Here is a 14,703-nt window from a genome sequence, read left to right on the forward strand (position 1 = left end):
GTTTAGTAGTCATCATCTACATAATTTTGTATCTTCACTTACTCATGCCTAACACACTAGTCAAATGCAAAGATGAGACATACGTAGCAAGCTTCCTTGTTGGACTATCCTTGGATTGCCAGCCAGAAAATAATGACCCATCAACTTACTATTAACTATGAAAGCTTGGCCTTTAGCTTAGGCTTGTCTCAACTAGCTCTTATAACTTAACCCATATTTTAAAATCTATGTTCTGCCACGTGGCATTACCTCTCTTTCTTCTTGTACCTCCTGTCTCTTCTCCATGTCTGGCTGGCGACTCTGCCTTCTTCCCAGAGTTCTCTCTCTGCCCGGAAGTCCCGCCTACATCTCCTGCCTAGCTATTTGGCCATTCAGCTTTTTTATTACACCAGTCACAGCAATACATTTTCACACAGTGTACAGAGATCCTACAACAGACATGTAAAGCAGGGTCCTTACATGAATGTAAGTGAACATTTTAGTCTGCTTTCTTCTTTTCTCATCCCACTCCTCAGGTTGATTTTTTTTTTTAAAAAACAGTTGCAAAATTAGCTATGTAGTGACCACAGGTACTACTCAAACACATAATTTAGCTTAGAAAACAGAAACCTAGCCGGGCGTTGGTGGCGCACGCCTTTAATCCCAGCACTCGGGAGGCAGAGCCAGGAGGATCTCTGTGAGTTCGAGGCCAGCCTGGGCTACCAAGTGAGCTCTAGGAAAGGCGCAAAGCTACACAGAGAAACCCTGTCTCGAAAAACCAAAAAAAAAAAAAAAAAAAAAAAAAAAAAAAAAAAAAAAAGAAAACAGAAACCTGCTGATTAGTCTTATGACTCCCCCACACTTCCTGTACCGGAGATCAAATACCCAGGGTTTCACCTACACTAGACTCAGCTCTACCTTTGAGCTCTGTCTCAGCCCACTAGTTAAATACCATGAAATCTCCCCCAAAATAAAGGAAATAAAAAAATAAGAAATGAAAATACATTATCTTTTCAGGTAAATAGGAAATTAACAGGGGGCAGTCCCCAGTTTGCTGTGGGATGCAACATGGCACTCTTCCTTCTCTATACAACAAGCCAGGGCTACAGAGTTGCTCTGCTGAGAATCAGATGGTGAGCCCCTCCCCACACACGCTGCGCTTGGCTTGATTCACTGCGCCACTCAAGAGTGCTGCCGGGAGCAAACTGCACGGTGTCCTTGGCCTTCTCTTAGAACAGTCAAAACACATTCTGACACTTGTGCTTAAGTTTTCTTAAGACATCTGAGTGACCTCTGTGAAGCTTTGCCGTCTCCAGCTTTGAAGAGAATGGACTCTGTGACTTTTTGTTTTTCTTTCTTTCAGATTATGGCATACATTGAGCAGGACAGAAACTCTACCACCATCAATTGGGTTTTAAAATCTAAATTGTTTAAAGCATTTTTTCCTCCTAGAAACTTCAGTACTCCTCACCTTTATATGACGTGAGTGATATCATCCTGTTTTTAGTTGGACTGCCCCATAAGGCAAAGGCCGTCCCAGACACTGACTTCTACTTCTGAACATAGGCAAACAAAACTGAGAAGTAACTTGTCTAAGGTTGTGTGATATGTTTAGTGGGGCTGGGGCTAGAACATGGGCCCCTAAAACCAGCTCTCAGAATGCTTTTGGTACAGTCAGTATTTATAGAGAATGTTTTTCATCCCTTGTTATTTATAACGAATGTGACTTTTGTCTTTCAAGTATCATTTTTTCAGTTGGGACTCCAAAGTACCCAAATCAGCATTTGCCACCTAGTTACCAAAACCTTAGAACTCAGAAGAGGATAAAACTGCATGCCTTTAATCCTAGCACTTGTGAGGCAAAGGCAGGCAGGACTCTGTGAGTTCAAAGCCAGTCTAGGCTACATGGAAAGTTCAAGGCCAACCCAGGGTTATGCAGTGAGACACTGACAGCAGACAAAAAACCAAAGCAACCAAAAAAGGGGAATCAATGTCATTAAGAAGGAAATTATCATTCATAGTGAAGAACATTAAAAAAGCCGTATTAGTCAACACTACTCAATATTTTACCTGTACAGAAAGTAACCATGAAAATCTCCCCAAGAAGATCTGGCAGCTAAAGACATACAGGGTCATCTGAGACAGAGTCATCTGGGAAGGACAACCCAGTTTTGTTACTGATGCGGAATGTGAAGAAGAGAAAAGCTGATTCAAATATATGGAATGTGTGCCAGATGACACACATCAGTATGAATTTTTTCATCCCAAGTTAGCACATCTGTTTAGTTATCACGATTGTCATCAGAAAACATTTTACATGTCATAAAAAATATCCACGAACAACCTGCAACCTGCAGCCATTTCAGCTCACAGCTCTCCCCCATCCCCCCCACCCCCATGGGAAAAATTCCCTTAATTCTGTGACAATCCTGAAGAACATGGGGTTAGGAAGGTGACTCATCTACTCTCCCTCATGTGGTAAATTGATTTTGTTTGGGCTGGTTTCAAAATTCACACGGGAGAGGTTTACTCCTAACGTGCTGCTCTCAAAACTACAAAGCCTGATGCATTCAGTCTCTCTGGAGATAATGACTTCAATTCAGAACCCAAGTGGAGCACAGTTGCCACCGTCTGTCACATCTGTGTGATCTCAGTGGCCTAATGGAGGCCACATTGAAATCACTCCAGACTAAGCTGAGACCAGACTGCTTTCCTTCTTATTTAAAAGTTTTTTTTTTTTTTTTTTTTTTTTTTTTAAATCTGGAATTGACACAAGCATTCGAACACACTGGAAGTCACTCAGCAGACAGTCAGTCAGTCCTCACTGAAAAACATTCTCCTGCATCTCAATCATCTAAGCTTTCAGAGATCACGGAGACAGGTAAATGTGCCGCAGCTCTCCTGAGTCCTAGGCATGCATGTCTCATGTTCGCTCGTGGTATACCTGCAGGATGTCTTCCATACCAGGTTTCTCGAAGAGGTGGTAGCAGTCCTTCCAGAGCTTGCTTTTGACCCTGCAGTCTCGAGAATGGGTATGAGCTCTTTTCTTCTAGGTTCCGATTTAATGCATAGAACACAGGGCCAGCTGAGGGAATCTCTGCTTCTTGGCTTTGTAAAGGTGTGACTTTGATCACCCGAGGGTGAGGCTTGGAGCGGCCCAGGCCCATTTTCCTTGAAGATATTCAGAAAAAAATCATGATGGAGGGGGGTCGTGGGGGGCCTTTATGGAGTGTGATTTAGTTCAGTAGTTTCAGTTTACCCCAGCTTACCAAAACAGGTGTTTCCTTCATGACATCTTTCCAGTTCTGTCCCCCGACACTAACTTCTCTGGCCACTTCCTGGGAGGCCGGTTTCCATGGAGACTTCCCTTCAACTTCTACTTTGCCATTCCAGAACTAAAGAATGCAGTTAAACATTGACCTGGTTATTCTAGTGGTAGAGGCAGACGCTCTGTTGATCATTAAATGACTGCCCAACCCCAGCCTGCGAACAGAGATGCAGAGCAGGGCTTAGAGTCTGAGAACCACCGTCCTCACAGCAGACGCTTTGGGAAGATAACGGCTGAGAAGAGCTGTCCTTGGAAATCAGAGGACAGATGCTAATGAACCAGGGCATTGTTAACCTATAGTTTTAACTAGAGAATGTCTTCCAATTAAGAAAAGAAACAGGAGGGTGGATAATGCTTCACTTAATTTTTCTGTCAATGGCTTGACTACATTGGAAGGATTGTGAGTACATTGTAGGACAATGGAGAGACAATAGAATTCCTCCTCCTCCTCCCTGCCAGGAACGAAGGAACAAATTTCTTAAAGAAGTAGTCTAAATAAATAAAAACTTTTCAAACAGAGCCTATTTATTATGTTTTTTTTTTTTTCTTTCGAGACAGGGTTTCTCTGTGTAGCTTTGGCACCTTTCCTGGAACTCACTCTGTAGCCCAGGCTGGCCTCAAACTCACAGAGATCTAGAGATCTGCCTACCTATGCTGAGATTAAAGGCGTGTGCCACCACCACCCGGCTATGTTTTTTTTTTTTTTTGTAGGAAAGAAAACAGAAGGAAATACACTAATGTGTTGAACAGTGATGGGATTTTTGAGTGATGGGATTATGGCTAATTTTTATTTCAGTTCTTTACTCAGAGTGAGACTCACTTTCAAGTTGATTTGTTCATAACCATAGATTACAGGTACTTTTGGCATTTTTTTCTCTTTTGTTTTTCAAGACAGAATTTCTCTGTGTAGCCCTGGCTGTCCTGGGACTTGTTCTATACACCAGGCTGGCCTCAAACTCAAAGGTCTCCAGCCTCTGCCTACGGAGTGCTGGGATTAAAGGCCTGCTCCAGCACTGCCTGGCATTTTTGGCATTTCTAACTCCATAGGAGAATTAAAAATGTTCTCCATGTTATGAAATCCATTGGCCAAAAGGCTAACATGGTGATTGGAAAGTCCTGATAGTTATTACGAAGGATTTAGTTCTCATTTTTTGCCTTATTGTTATTTAATTTTGAGAAGCTGCATCTGTAGAGAATACGAGCCTTATTTGAGGAAGCTGGTCAGTTGCAGAAATGATTAAATAAAGAGACCAAGGTGCTACTTCCAAGCTTTGTGACTATTACAAATCATTTACTGTCCTGACCTGAAAAGTGGGGTTACTGATAAGACCTCATGAAGAATGAATCAATTGGTTCCATCTATAGCCCTTAGAATAACACCTGGCATCAGCCTCTGTTCTCTTCCTCCTAGGCCAGTGTTGCTACATGTCCACATATGCAGACTAGTCCTTCTAGCCCACAGGTTAGACGCCATTGAAACAGACAAGTTCCTGTCTACAGACCTCATACCTAAGGATAGAGAAAACACCAATGAGGATAAATGAGGGCAAATTCATTGATTTTATTGACTAGAAATGGCAGTATTTAAAAATTATTACTTAAAGCCAAGCATGGCAGGTGAACACCTTTAATTCCAGCACTCAAGAGGCAGAGGCAAGCATTCTCTGTGAATTTGAGGCCATCTGTCCTACATAGCGAGCTCTAGGACAGCCAGTATAACCCTGTCTCAAAAAAACAAAAACTATTATAAAAAAGTCATATGCATGATCTTAGAATAATAGTGGGAAATAAAAATTGTCACTGAGTTTCAGCTACAGGGTTAAAAATAAGATGCAATTTCTTAACCGAAAGAGTGGGAGCACATTAAAGAGGTCCTGTAGTGGGTAGCTGTTCCAGCTTTGACCTGGAAGTACTACCCCCATTGAGGCTTCGGTAACTGTCATGACTATGAGGTGAGGCCAAGACAGGAGCCTTTAAGACCCGAGATCCAGATGTGCTGGCTCTCTTGGTTCCTGTATCATGGACGCTGGAGGTAGATTAAGCAGAGTTCTCCAGAGAACACCGCTGGTCTGTGCTACACCTTTCCCAGACCCTGTAACCTACCCCTTTACTTGTAAGTTACCCCACAAAATAAACCTCTCTTTTAACTACGTGGAGTTGCCTTAATACTACAACCAATAAGGTCTCATCTTCCAAAGCCTAAATGTCTCCAAACTATTTAGGATACTTTATAATAATCTCTCCCCAGTTCCAGGATGGTTATGAACATACATTATTATGAGTAAATATGATAAAATATGGATTACTTACAACAGAATTTATAAATAGGAAGTGATATTTTGAATTTATAAATTTTTTAATTAAAAATTTTATTTTGGTAATTTCATACATGAATACTGTATTTAGATCATTTCTCATTCCTTCCCCTCTACAAGTCCTCCCATGCTATTCCCTTTTTAAACTCATAACCTCTTCATAAATTAATATTGTTTTATACATCTATAAATCTATAAACCTATTTTCTATCATCTATCTATTTATCTATTATCTGTCTATCATCTGTCTATCTGTCATCTATCCATCCATCCATCCTATTGAGTCCATTTAATGTTGCTTGTGTATACATATGTTTAGATCTGACCACTTGGGAACATCAGGGAACTCATTCTTGAAAAAACCTGATCTTCCTCTCTTGGCAGCCGCCAGTTGTTAGGTGTGGGGCTTTGTGAAACATCCCTCACCCACCTGGCCTGTCATCTGGTGCTGCATTGTGCAAGCCTCGTCTGGGCGACCACACTGCCGAGACTTCATGATGCGGCTGCCCCACCGTGTTTAGAAGACACTATCCGCCGCAGCTTTCCTCTGGCTCCTACAATCTTTTTGCCCTCTCTTCAATTTTCCCAGAGCCTTACGTGTAGGGATTGCATTGTAGGTGTATCTACAGGGACTGGGAAAACAAAGAGACCCAGAAAGGATTCATTTCTTCTAAAGCTATACCCAGAGCAAATATTTACTGTTTTCTTGGCTGTTCTTTTCTTTTCTTGTGTTCATGTTTATGAGTGTATGTGACTGTGTGTGTGTGTGTGGGTTCATGTGGAGGCCAGAGGTCCACCTTGAGTGCTATTCCTCAGGACACCATCCGCCTTGTTCTTTTTTTGAGACAGGGTGTCTTTCCCGCTGACCTGCTTCATTAAGGTTGGCCAGCCAGCAAGCCCCAGCAAGGACCTGCCGGTCTCTACCTCTCCAGCGCTGGTGTTACAAGTGTGCACTGCCGTGCTTGGCTTTGCATATGGGTTGTGAGGATAAACTCAGGTCCTCGTGGATGCCCAGCAAGTACCTTACTGATGGAGATATCTGCACAGCCCTGTCAGTTTGTTTTCTGGGACAGGGTCTTGTTGGGTAGCCTGGAGTGGCCTTGAGTGCATTATGTAGCCCACGCTGACGTCACACGCTTCCTTCTTCCCAAGTGCTGGGATTACACCGTACCCGGCCAGAGTAACAATGACTAAGATGAAGTGCACAGAGAGAAGAGAGGGTGGTGAGGTCTTAGGGGAGGATGGGAAGAAGCCGGAAGCAAGAACCAAATGTGCTATTCTTGAAGGTGTACAATCAAGGCTCCTGGCCTGGCACAGCTTGCCAGGCACTATGACCTGGAGGTTCCCAAGGAAGTTCAGGAGTTCGGAGAGTCAGAGCCTGGGCCCTGACAGCCCTAACAAGGTGGACTGGACACTCATACTCAATAAGCAAAAAGCCAAAAGCAGAAAAAGGGGATTTATCCAACGTGGCCATATTAGGAAGAGGAACAAAGGAGTGAATGTCACTCTGCTCTTTACCCTCCACATCAGTCTTCGGGGGCGGGGCTTCACATGATGTTTCCATTTACATCGAAGGTAAGAGGTAACTAAAAAGTGTCTTTTAAAAGTCTGTTCATTCCTGCCAGGAGGATACAGGAGCAACCTTGGTACCAACTCAGAGTGTTGGGGCACCCTCCTTTAAGACACAGTGAGCCTAGCTATGAAGTTAGTTGCTTTTCTCAGAAAGAAATCTTAGCTTTTGTTCTTGGTTCACTCCAACTAGCCTTGGGGCAAAGTTGTTAAGCAATCTTGTTTAGTAATTTAGAATCTAGAGAAATTCAATGCATGCTTATAATGAGATATCTGGGTTTTCCTGCTGCCTAAGAAGTTTACATTTACATTCAAATGACAAGAAACAAGATCCAGAGCTTTAAGTGTGAGCTGGGTATCAGATCGAAGGGGGTGGGGGTGGGGAGTGAGTTTTTCCTTAAAGAATTCCAAGGACCTGCAAGCAAGTTAGAGGCAGCAAGAGATTTTCTTGGATGAAAATGTCATGTTGCTCTGTCCCCCGGACTGAGACTTGATCCCCTTGTCCTCCTCCTGATGAGCTTCCCTGAGTCAGTCACTCTCTTGGCCCCACCCTTTGCTAAGAGAAGGGATATGCCCAGGATGAAAATGTTAGATTTATTTGCAGGAACCCTACAAACTACTATCTGACTCAAACAGGACACTGCTACAGCAGTAGCATGGAGGAAACCAGACGATCACTTACTGGCATGGTTTATTAATAGGGAGTAAAATTAAAGTGTAGATAATCTAATATTGAGCAAATGAGCCATAGGTAACCACAGTTGGATATTGAATGTAGTTGCCTACTGGAGATTAGGTGAAGGACCAAAATTGGCGGTCTGTAAGTCCCTTATAAAAAAATTGCAAAATGGACTGGCAAGATGGTTCCAAGGATAAGAGCACTTGTCAAGACCAAGGATCTGAGTTTGATTACAGAGACCCACAGGCTGGAAGCAGAACACCAAGTCCTGAAAGTTGTTCTCTGATCTTCATACACATGTATGCATGTCATGACACTCACTGTTCACATATGCACATGCACTTGTACACACACACATGCGCACACATGCATATACACACACACACACAACAAACACACACGTACATAAATGATAAATGTAATAACTGCAAAGTATTTACATTTAACCTGCAAATATCCCCCATCTACCTTGGTCATCCTGCATGCTTTAAACTACTTGTAATACCAAATACATTGTCATGCTATATGAAGAGGAATTTTACTGTATTGTTTATGGAATGACAGGAAATTATCTTCACACATTCATACTTTTTGTTTAAACTATTCCTCCATTGATCCGTGGTTGGATCTGTGGTGTAGAACGTGATACAGAGAGTCAAGGATATGAAGCACATGACTCACGCTCAGGTAATAGTCTTAGGATAGAGTGGTTGCTGTCTCAAGCCAGGCTTGTTAAACTGCCTTGTGCTCCTTTGGCATGTGATTTTTACAGAAGTCCTCAGAATTTAAGACAACCTGCACATAAATATTCCTTAGGGTTGTACTTAATTTCATACACAGATTAATTATTGTACATTCAGTCAATAGAGTGTAAATCCCAAATGCTTGTAGGATTCCTAAATTACACTCTAATAAACTGACAGCCTCTCTTGCAATTGATCTGTAATGGATAAGCAATCACAAGAGGCTTTGCAGCAATGTGAATTATGCATTTGGTTGCCAGCTAAGCAGGGCTGATGCACGACCCCAGCCTTAATGTCCCTGCCAGTGATGGCATCTCCCTATATTTATCTATGCGTTGGCTGCAAGGTGACAATGTAGCCAAGACCCACTTGGTTTGAAAAGTGTTCAACCAAAACAGCATGCCGAGGCTTCTCGTGGAGACGGCTAAAAGAGCACAGCTGACTAAAATCAGCATCTTTCATTGAGTTCAATATTAAAATCAGGTGACCACGTGATGTGCAGTCAGGGGATAAATTCCTCAAAAGGAATTTACTAAGGGATTTACTTGGATGAAAGAATTGTTGCATGTTTTTCTTCATTGGGAATATTAACCTTTACTTATGATACCTTTAAATATGTCTTTAGAAAAACCTCTTCCTTTCTTTCCTCCCTTCCTTTTCTTCCCTGTCTCCCTCTCTTTCAATTTAAGTATGTTCCTATCAGTGGAGATGTGAGCTTTTAGCTTCCAGGAGAGACAATGGCAGAGTGGATACAAGTGTGATGTGTCAGGTGTCCCTAGGTTCAGGGTGGGCTGTGTGGTCCAGAGAAAGGCTTCAGTTGTCATCATTGACTGTCACTCTGGTCAGTGCTAGGAAGAGGAATTCCAGAAGTTTCCACCTGTCAACCATGTGTTTTAAAAACACACTGGCATCAGGACTAACCCAAGAAAGGAGGTCACTCGGCTCTAAGAAAGCCTTTAAGAACAAAACAAAACAAGGCTGATGTAAAGTTTAGAGGACAGAATATGTGCAACCTGCCTTAGAAGGTTTCCTCTCCCGTTCTTTCCTTTGCTCCACTTATTTCTCATTAAGTGTAATGCCGGGCAGGGCCAGTAGGCCACACTCCCTGCTCTTGCCCTCTGGATGGCAGTGGTGTTCTTAGAGCCATGCTTAGTGCTATGGCAGGGTCGTTCTTAGGCCGGTGCTTAGAGCCCCCACCTGACCTGGGGCACTGGGCGCTGCAGGAAGAACAGGAGCTTCCATTCTCTGTGGCAGAGCTGCTGCTGGCACAGTATTCTGACTGCTCTGATGCTAATAATTATTTTATTTATTTATTATTAGGGGCAGAATTTATGTCTCCATGACGACACCCAATTCTAACTCTGTGATCTCTTTGGGGGCTCCGGAGGGAAACATGCTACCTGTTTTTGTTTTGTAAACAGAGAGCCAATCTGCATCACTATTAAGCAGAAGATTTGCTGATCTTCAGCTTGCTTCCTTGCTACCAACCTAAAGCCCAGGAAAGATGACAGATCTTAGAGTATCTGCCTTTACCTATGGATGGCTAGAACAACAGGCCCCATCTACTTATGCCATCTGCCTCTCATGAGAAAGCAAAATATGCTACGTGGAAATGTTGCAGGGTGTGTGTGAGCGCGCTTCAAGTTCTACTGAGGAATTTGTCTTCAAGGACTTTTTCTTATCATAATATCAATTTGGACCCTTGAGTATCCCCAAGTGCTGTGCACAAAGCCTCGTTGATAATTGGTCCAGCTTCCTGTTCTTGCTATTTGTTGTCATATCTGGATCTCCTCAGCCTGCTCATGGAAGAGCTGCTTGCATATGGGCAAGCGGTCTTAGGTTATCATTGCTGTGATGACACCATGGCCAAAAGCTATTTGAGGGGGAAAGGGTTTATCTGACTTATACTTCCACATTATCACGGAAGGAAGTTAAGACAGGAACTCAAACAGAGCAGGAACCTAGAGGCAGAAGTTGATGCAGAGGCAATGGAAGGGTGATGCTTACTGGCTTGCTCCCCCTGGCTTGCTCAGCCTGCTTTCTTATAGAACCTGAGACTACCAGCCTAGGAGATGGCACCACCCACAGCGGGCTGGGCCCTCTCCCACTAATCACTAGTTAAGGAAACGCTCTACAGTCTTGCTTACAGCCCAGTCTTGTGGAGGAATTTTCTCAGTTGAGGTTCCCTCCTCTTAAATGACAATAAGTTACATCAGCTTGGAACAGCACAGCAAGGCAGAGGGTTTGGGATTCTCTTTACCAGAATAGTGTGACAACGTGTTTTCCTTCCTTCCTTCCTTCCTTCCTTCCTTCCTTCCTTCCTTCCTTCCTTCCTTCCTTCCTTCCTTCCTTCCTTCCTTCCTTCCTTCCTTTCCTTCCTTCCTTCCTTTCCTTCCTTTCTTCCTTCCTTCCTTTCCTTCCTTCCTTCCTTTCTTTCTTTTTTTTCTCCTCAGGTATGAGTCCCCTGGCACAGATTTGAAGGTAGCTAAATAGAAAATGACACTTCCCATAGGTTATGTTGGGTGTCATATGTAGAGAAGGTGCTGGTAAGGATGAACAGGAAGGCTGCTATAACCCCAGATCCAGGGTATTCTACAGGCAGACAAAACGTGGCCAGCCCATCGTTCTCAAGAGATACCAAAGCCTGCTAGTTGCGGACACTGTTTCTTCAGACGTGTCACTTTTACTGGCATGATGTCACCGCAGGGTTGGACATTGGGACTGCAGGCATCCCAAAACAGAATCGGCACGAATGGATCGTTCTTTGTAGTCCATCTGGCTACATGCATTGAGTCACCAAGGTGACCCCAGCTTCTGAGCCTGTCATTCTTGGTGGAGAACGAGGTGAGAGGGCTGCTATGGAGTTAGCTAGCTGTACCAGGACCCACCTGAGGAGTGTCTGTGGTGAATACAAAGATGGCTTTTGCTGAGCTGTCTGGATTTGAGCTAGCCTGGACAGGGGAAAGCAGGATCAACCACCTCAGAGCTCAGATGAGCTATCACTCAGGGAGAGCTTACATAGCTTCCCACTGCCCTCTCAGTGGAGAGTCCAGACCCATTTAGGTGGTACAGGTTCCCTTAGACAAAGATTTTTAGAACAAGTGGTTCATTTGGGAGGCTAATCTAGAAAGTAGGCAGCAGGTGGAAGAGGAGACTTGGGAGAAGAGAAAGAGATAAAAAAAAAAAAGAGGCATCATCTAGCATAGCACATTGTGAGGAAAGTTTAACGTGGAGTCAGAGTTCTGGGAAGCAGCATGGCATGCATGCCTCAGAGGCAGTCACCACGGGGTGAGGGAGCTCCTGGTCAGTCACTGGTAGGGGACTGATGAGTGGATATCACTTCTGTGGGATTTCTACAGGACCACACGCATGAGGTTGGAATGAGTGGGCTCTGGCAAGTGGACCAATGCCAAGGCAGAGGGACAGATGTGAGTGCTGGTGTCTGTGCTGACTGGGAGGCCCAGGACACTGAACTGGGCCCATCAACATTTGTTGAATGTGGTTATGCAGCTTCCCTCTCTAGCCTCATCTCAGGATGAGGGTGAATGTGAGGGGAGCTATTTTTTTTTTTTTTTTTTTTTTTTTTTTTTTTTTTTGTGGGGAGAGAGAACATTTCCCATAGGTTGAGTATCATATGTAGAGAGACTGATAGGATGAGCAGGAAGGCCTAGGGTGTTCCAGAGGCAAAGTGTGGCCAGCCCCACAGATCTCCAGAGATATCAAAACCTGCTGGTTATGAACATTTAATCTGCATAGGTTCTATGTGAAAGAGGTTTTGGCATTTTCTTTAGCTCATCTGCACAATGTCTCTGTGAAATAGAGTATCATCGTCCTTGTACGGGTGAACATGTAGGTGTAGACAAATTAAGAAACCAAAGGTACTCGCTTATGACGTCATCGAGCCTGTCTGCTTGCCTCCACCGTGCCTGTTTGATTGCTGAAATGTTCACATCTTTTAATCTCAAGGAAACTTTTTACCTCCTTCCTGCCTCTCGTCTGCTGAAGAGATGGTGGATTCCACTGTCCCATGAACGTCCCATATTTGGAATCTGACTCTGTCCTTACCCTGGGGGTTCTGTAGACTGAGAGTTTGGCCAAAGGCTTCTTGACACATGTTTGAGCAATGAACATTGCTTCCTGCTGTTGCTGCCCTTACATGGTTCTGTTGCATGGTTAGCTGATTGTGTAGCAGGCTGATCCTTCCAGTAGGCAGTCTGTGAGGTGGCATGTCCACAGTGTGCTCTTAACCATACATGATGGAACTGTTGGAACATCAACATTTCAAATCAGGTGGGAGGCCTGCCAGCACTGATCACTAGGGTTCTGAGGCTGAACAAAGACTAACCTATCTTACAAAGAAACGAAGAAGGCGCCGGCCGGATATGTCCCGTTCCCACGTCCAGAGATTAGCCATGCAGGAGCCTTCACAGCCTCAGGTTTATGTGGAGATAACTGCAAGGCTCTTAGAGCAGACTACAAACTTTGGGTGACCAGGAGGCCAAGACGGGAGATACTGACACAGAGCCCCTCACTGAGGACACCACCTTCCTTCACAGACCACCTAACCTTAGCAGCTTCTTTCCAGGTGGAGCTAGCCCCTGTTTTGTGTCTTAAGTCAGCCCCACTAGGCCCAGAGAAATTGCCAGCTTCTACTCCCAGTTACAGCAGACAGGTGGAACCAGATCTGGTTGAATCTGGGGATAGATGTCATAGCACTAAGATGCTGACATCCCTTCCACTCTGATCCCACACACTCCCTACCTGGCTTGGTAAACTAGGATACTCAGGTGTGTGCCTGGACCTGGAACTGTCAGGGACAGCTCAGGGCTGAAGGCTGTAGCTGCTTCCCTGAGGGCCCCGAGGAAGGATGCTCCAGTTGGGGCTGCCACTTTCACTGTCCCACTGCTACATCTCCTTGTCGCCCGAGTCCCTCCGTTCTGACATGTAAGATGCAGTCAATGATAACTGTGGGTTGCCTGAATCGGAAGCACAGGAATTTGTAGCGTGTGAAGGCTGGGCCAGCTCAAGGGAAGGATCTGCTGTTATTAGCTCTCCTCTCTGACCCCCAGATGTTCCTGGGTGGGTGAAGAACATGCAGAAGCATATGCAAGAAAGAAAAGTAATTGGCTGGACTTGGGTTCCATTTTTTTTAGTCTGATTTTGTTCCTCAATGGTAGCCTAAGTTCTGCACAAGAAGAGCATGTTTCAAAGGAAGATTTTGAGATGACCTGAGCTTTCAGTGTGAAGAATGGTCATTGACATAGGGCTTGTTGCCCAGTGGGGGATGCAGCCCTAAGTAGGAAGGCCGTGAGGACCAGAGTGGAGGGAGGAGCCTGTTGGTAGTATGCGTGGGCCGAGGACAGACAGCAGGTAGGCAGGGCTGGAGCCCTGAGGAGAGAAAAGGGCAATTAATTAAGCCTTAATGCGAGAGAACTTCAGATCTATCGTTTTCAAATGCCTTAGACAATTTCTAGTCTCACCAGAGGCCTGTCTACTTCAAAGCATGTACATATTTGTAAACCCAACTTTCACCTTTAAGGATCTCCTGACTGAAGTGATTATCATCTGCTTTGGATTATTTAAAATGACAACAACAGGTAACATCCAACACATAACGCTCCAACTATGCACTGGGTGTTCTACACAAGTTTGAGACACCCGTGGTGCTAACTTCCCACTGCTCTGTATGTCAAAGTACCTGAACGTGATGATACTTTGTTTGTGCTCTAACAAATAAAGCTTGCCTGGAAATCAGAAGGAGGGGCTAGCCACTAGTTGACAGACAGGAAGTGATAGAGCTGGGCGGAGAGAGGAAGTGAGAAGGCGGGGTGGAGGGAGGGGCTCACTCTCTTTTGGCGGAGGATTTGGTAGGGGTAAGAACTAGTGGCTTGCTGCTCGGCCTCTGATCTTTCAGCTTTTAACTCAATATCTGGCTCTGTTTTATTATTATTATTATTATTATTATTATTATTATTATTAAGACCGCTTAGCAATTCATGTTACACCTGAAAGCCACTTAAAGGAGGGAAGGGTTAGCCTGCCTCAGCGTCTCAGAGGCCTCAGTCTATGGCGGTTGGAACCACTGCCTGG

The 14,703-nt window shown here is 44.3% G+C and overlaps 1 protein-coding gene across 14 annotated transcripts in view; it reads right to left on the reverse strand.

The window, feature by feature from the left end:
- Window positions 1-3,389, reverse strand: part of Ccdc198 (coiled-coil domain containing 198) — a 48,634-nt gene extending 45,245 nt beyond the window's left edge. For 7 of the 14 annotated variants that reach the window (XR_013042364.1, XM_076544896.1, XM_042284765.2 and 4 more), the window contains exons 1-2: window positions 3,249-3,389; window positions 2,924-3,150 (exon numbers count right to left, since the gene is read on the reverse strand). Coding sequence is in view for 11 of the 14 variants with exons in the window: in XM_076544896.1 (XP_076401011.1) it covers window positions 2,924-3,146 (223 nt within the window). In the remaining 3 variants the exon portion in view is untranslated. Of the gene's footprint in view, window positions 1-2,049; window positions 2,131-2,923; window positions 3,151-3,248 lie in introns of those variants that run through there. The other 7 variants (XM_042284767.2, XM_016010056.3, XM_076544898.1 and 4 more) reach the window with 3 other exon arrangements.
- Window positions 3,390-14,703: the final 11,314 nt, after the last annotated feature.

Source organism: Peromyscus maniculatus, chromosome 9 (genome assembly GCF_049852395.1).
Source record: "Peromyscus maniculatus bairdii isolate BWxNUB_F1_BW_parent chromosome 9, HU_Pman_BW_mat_3.1, whole genome shotgun sequence".
In the NCBI taxonomy this organism is placed as follows: domain Eukaryota; kingdom Metazoa; phylum Chordata; class Mammalia; order Rodentia; family Cricetidae; genus Peromyscus; species Peromyscus maniculatus.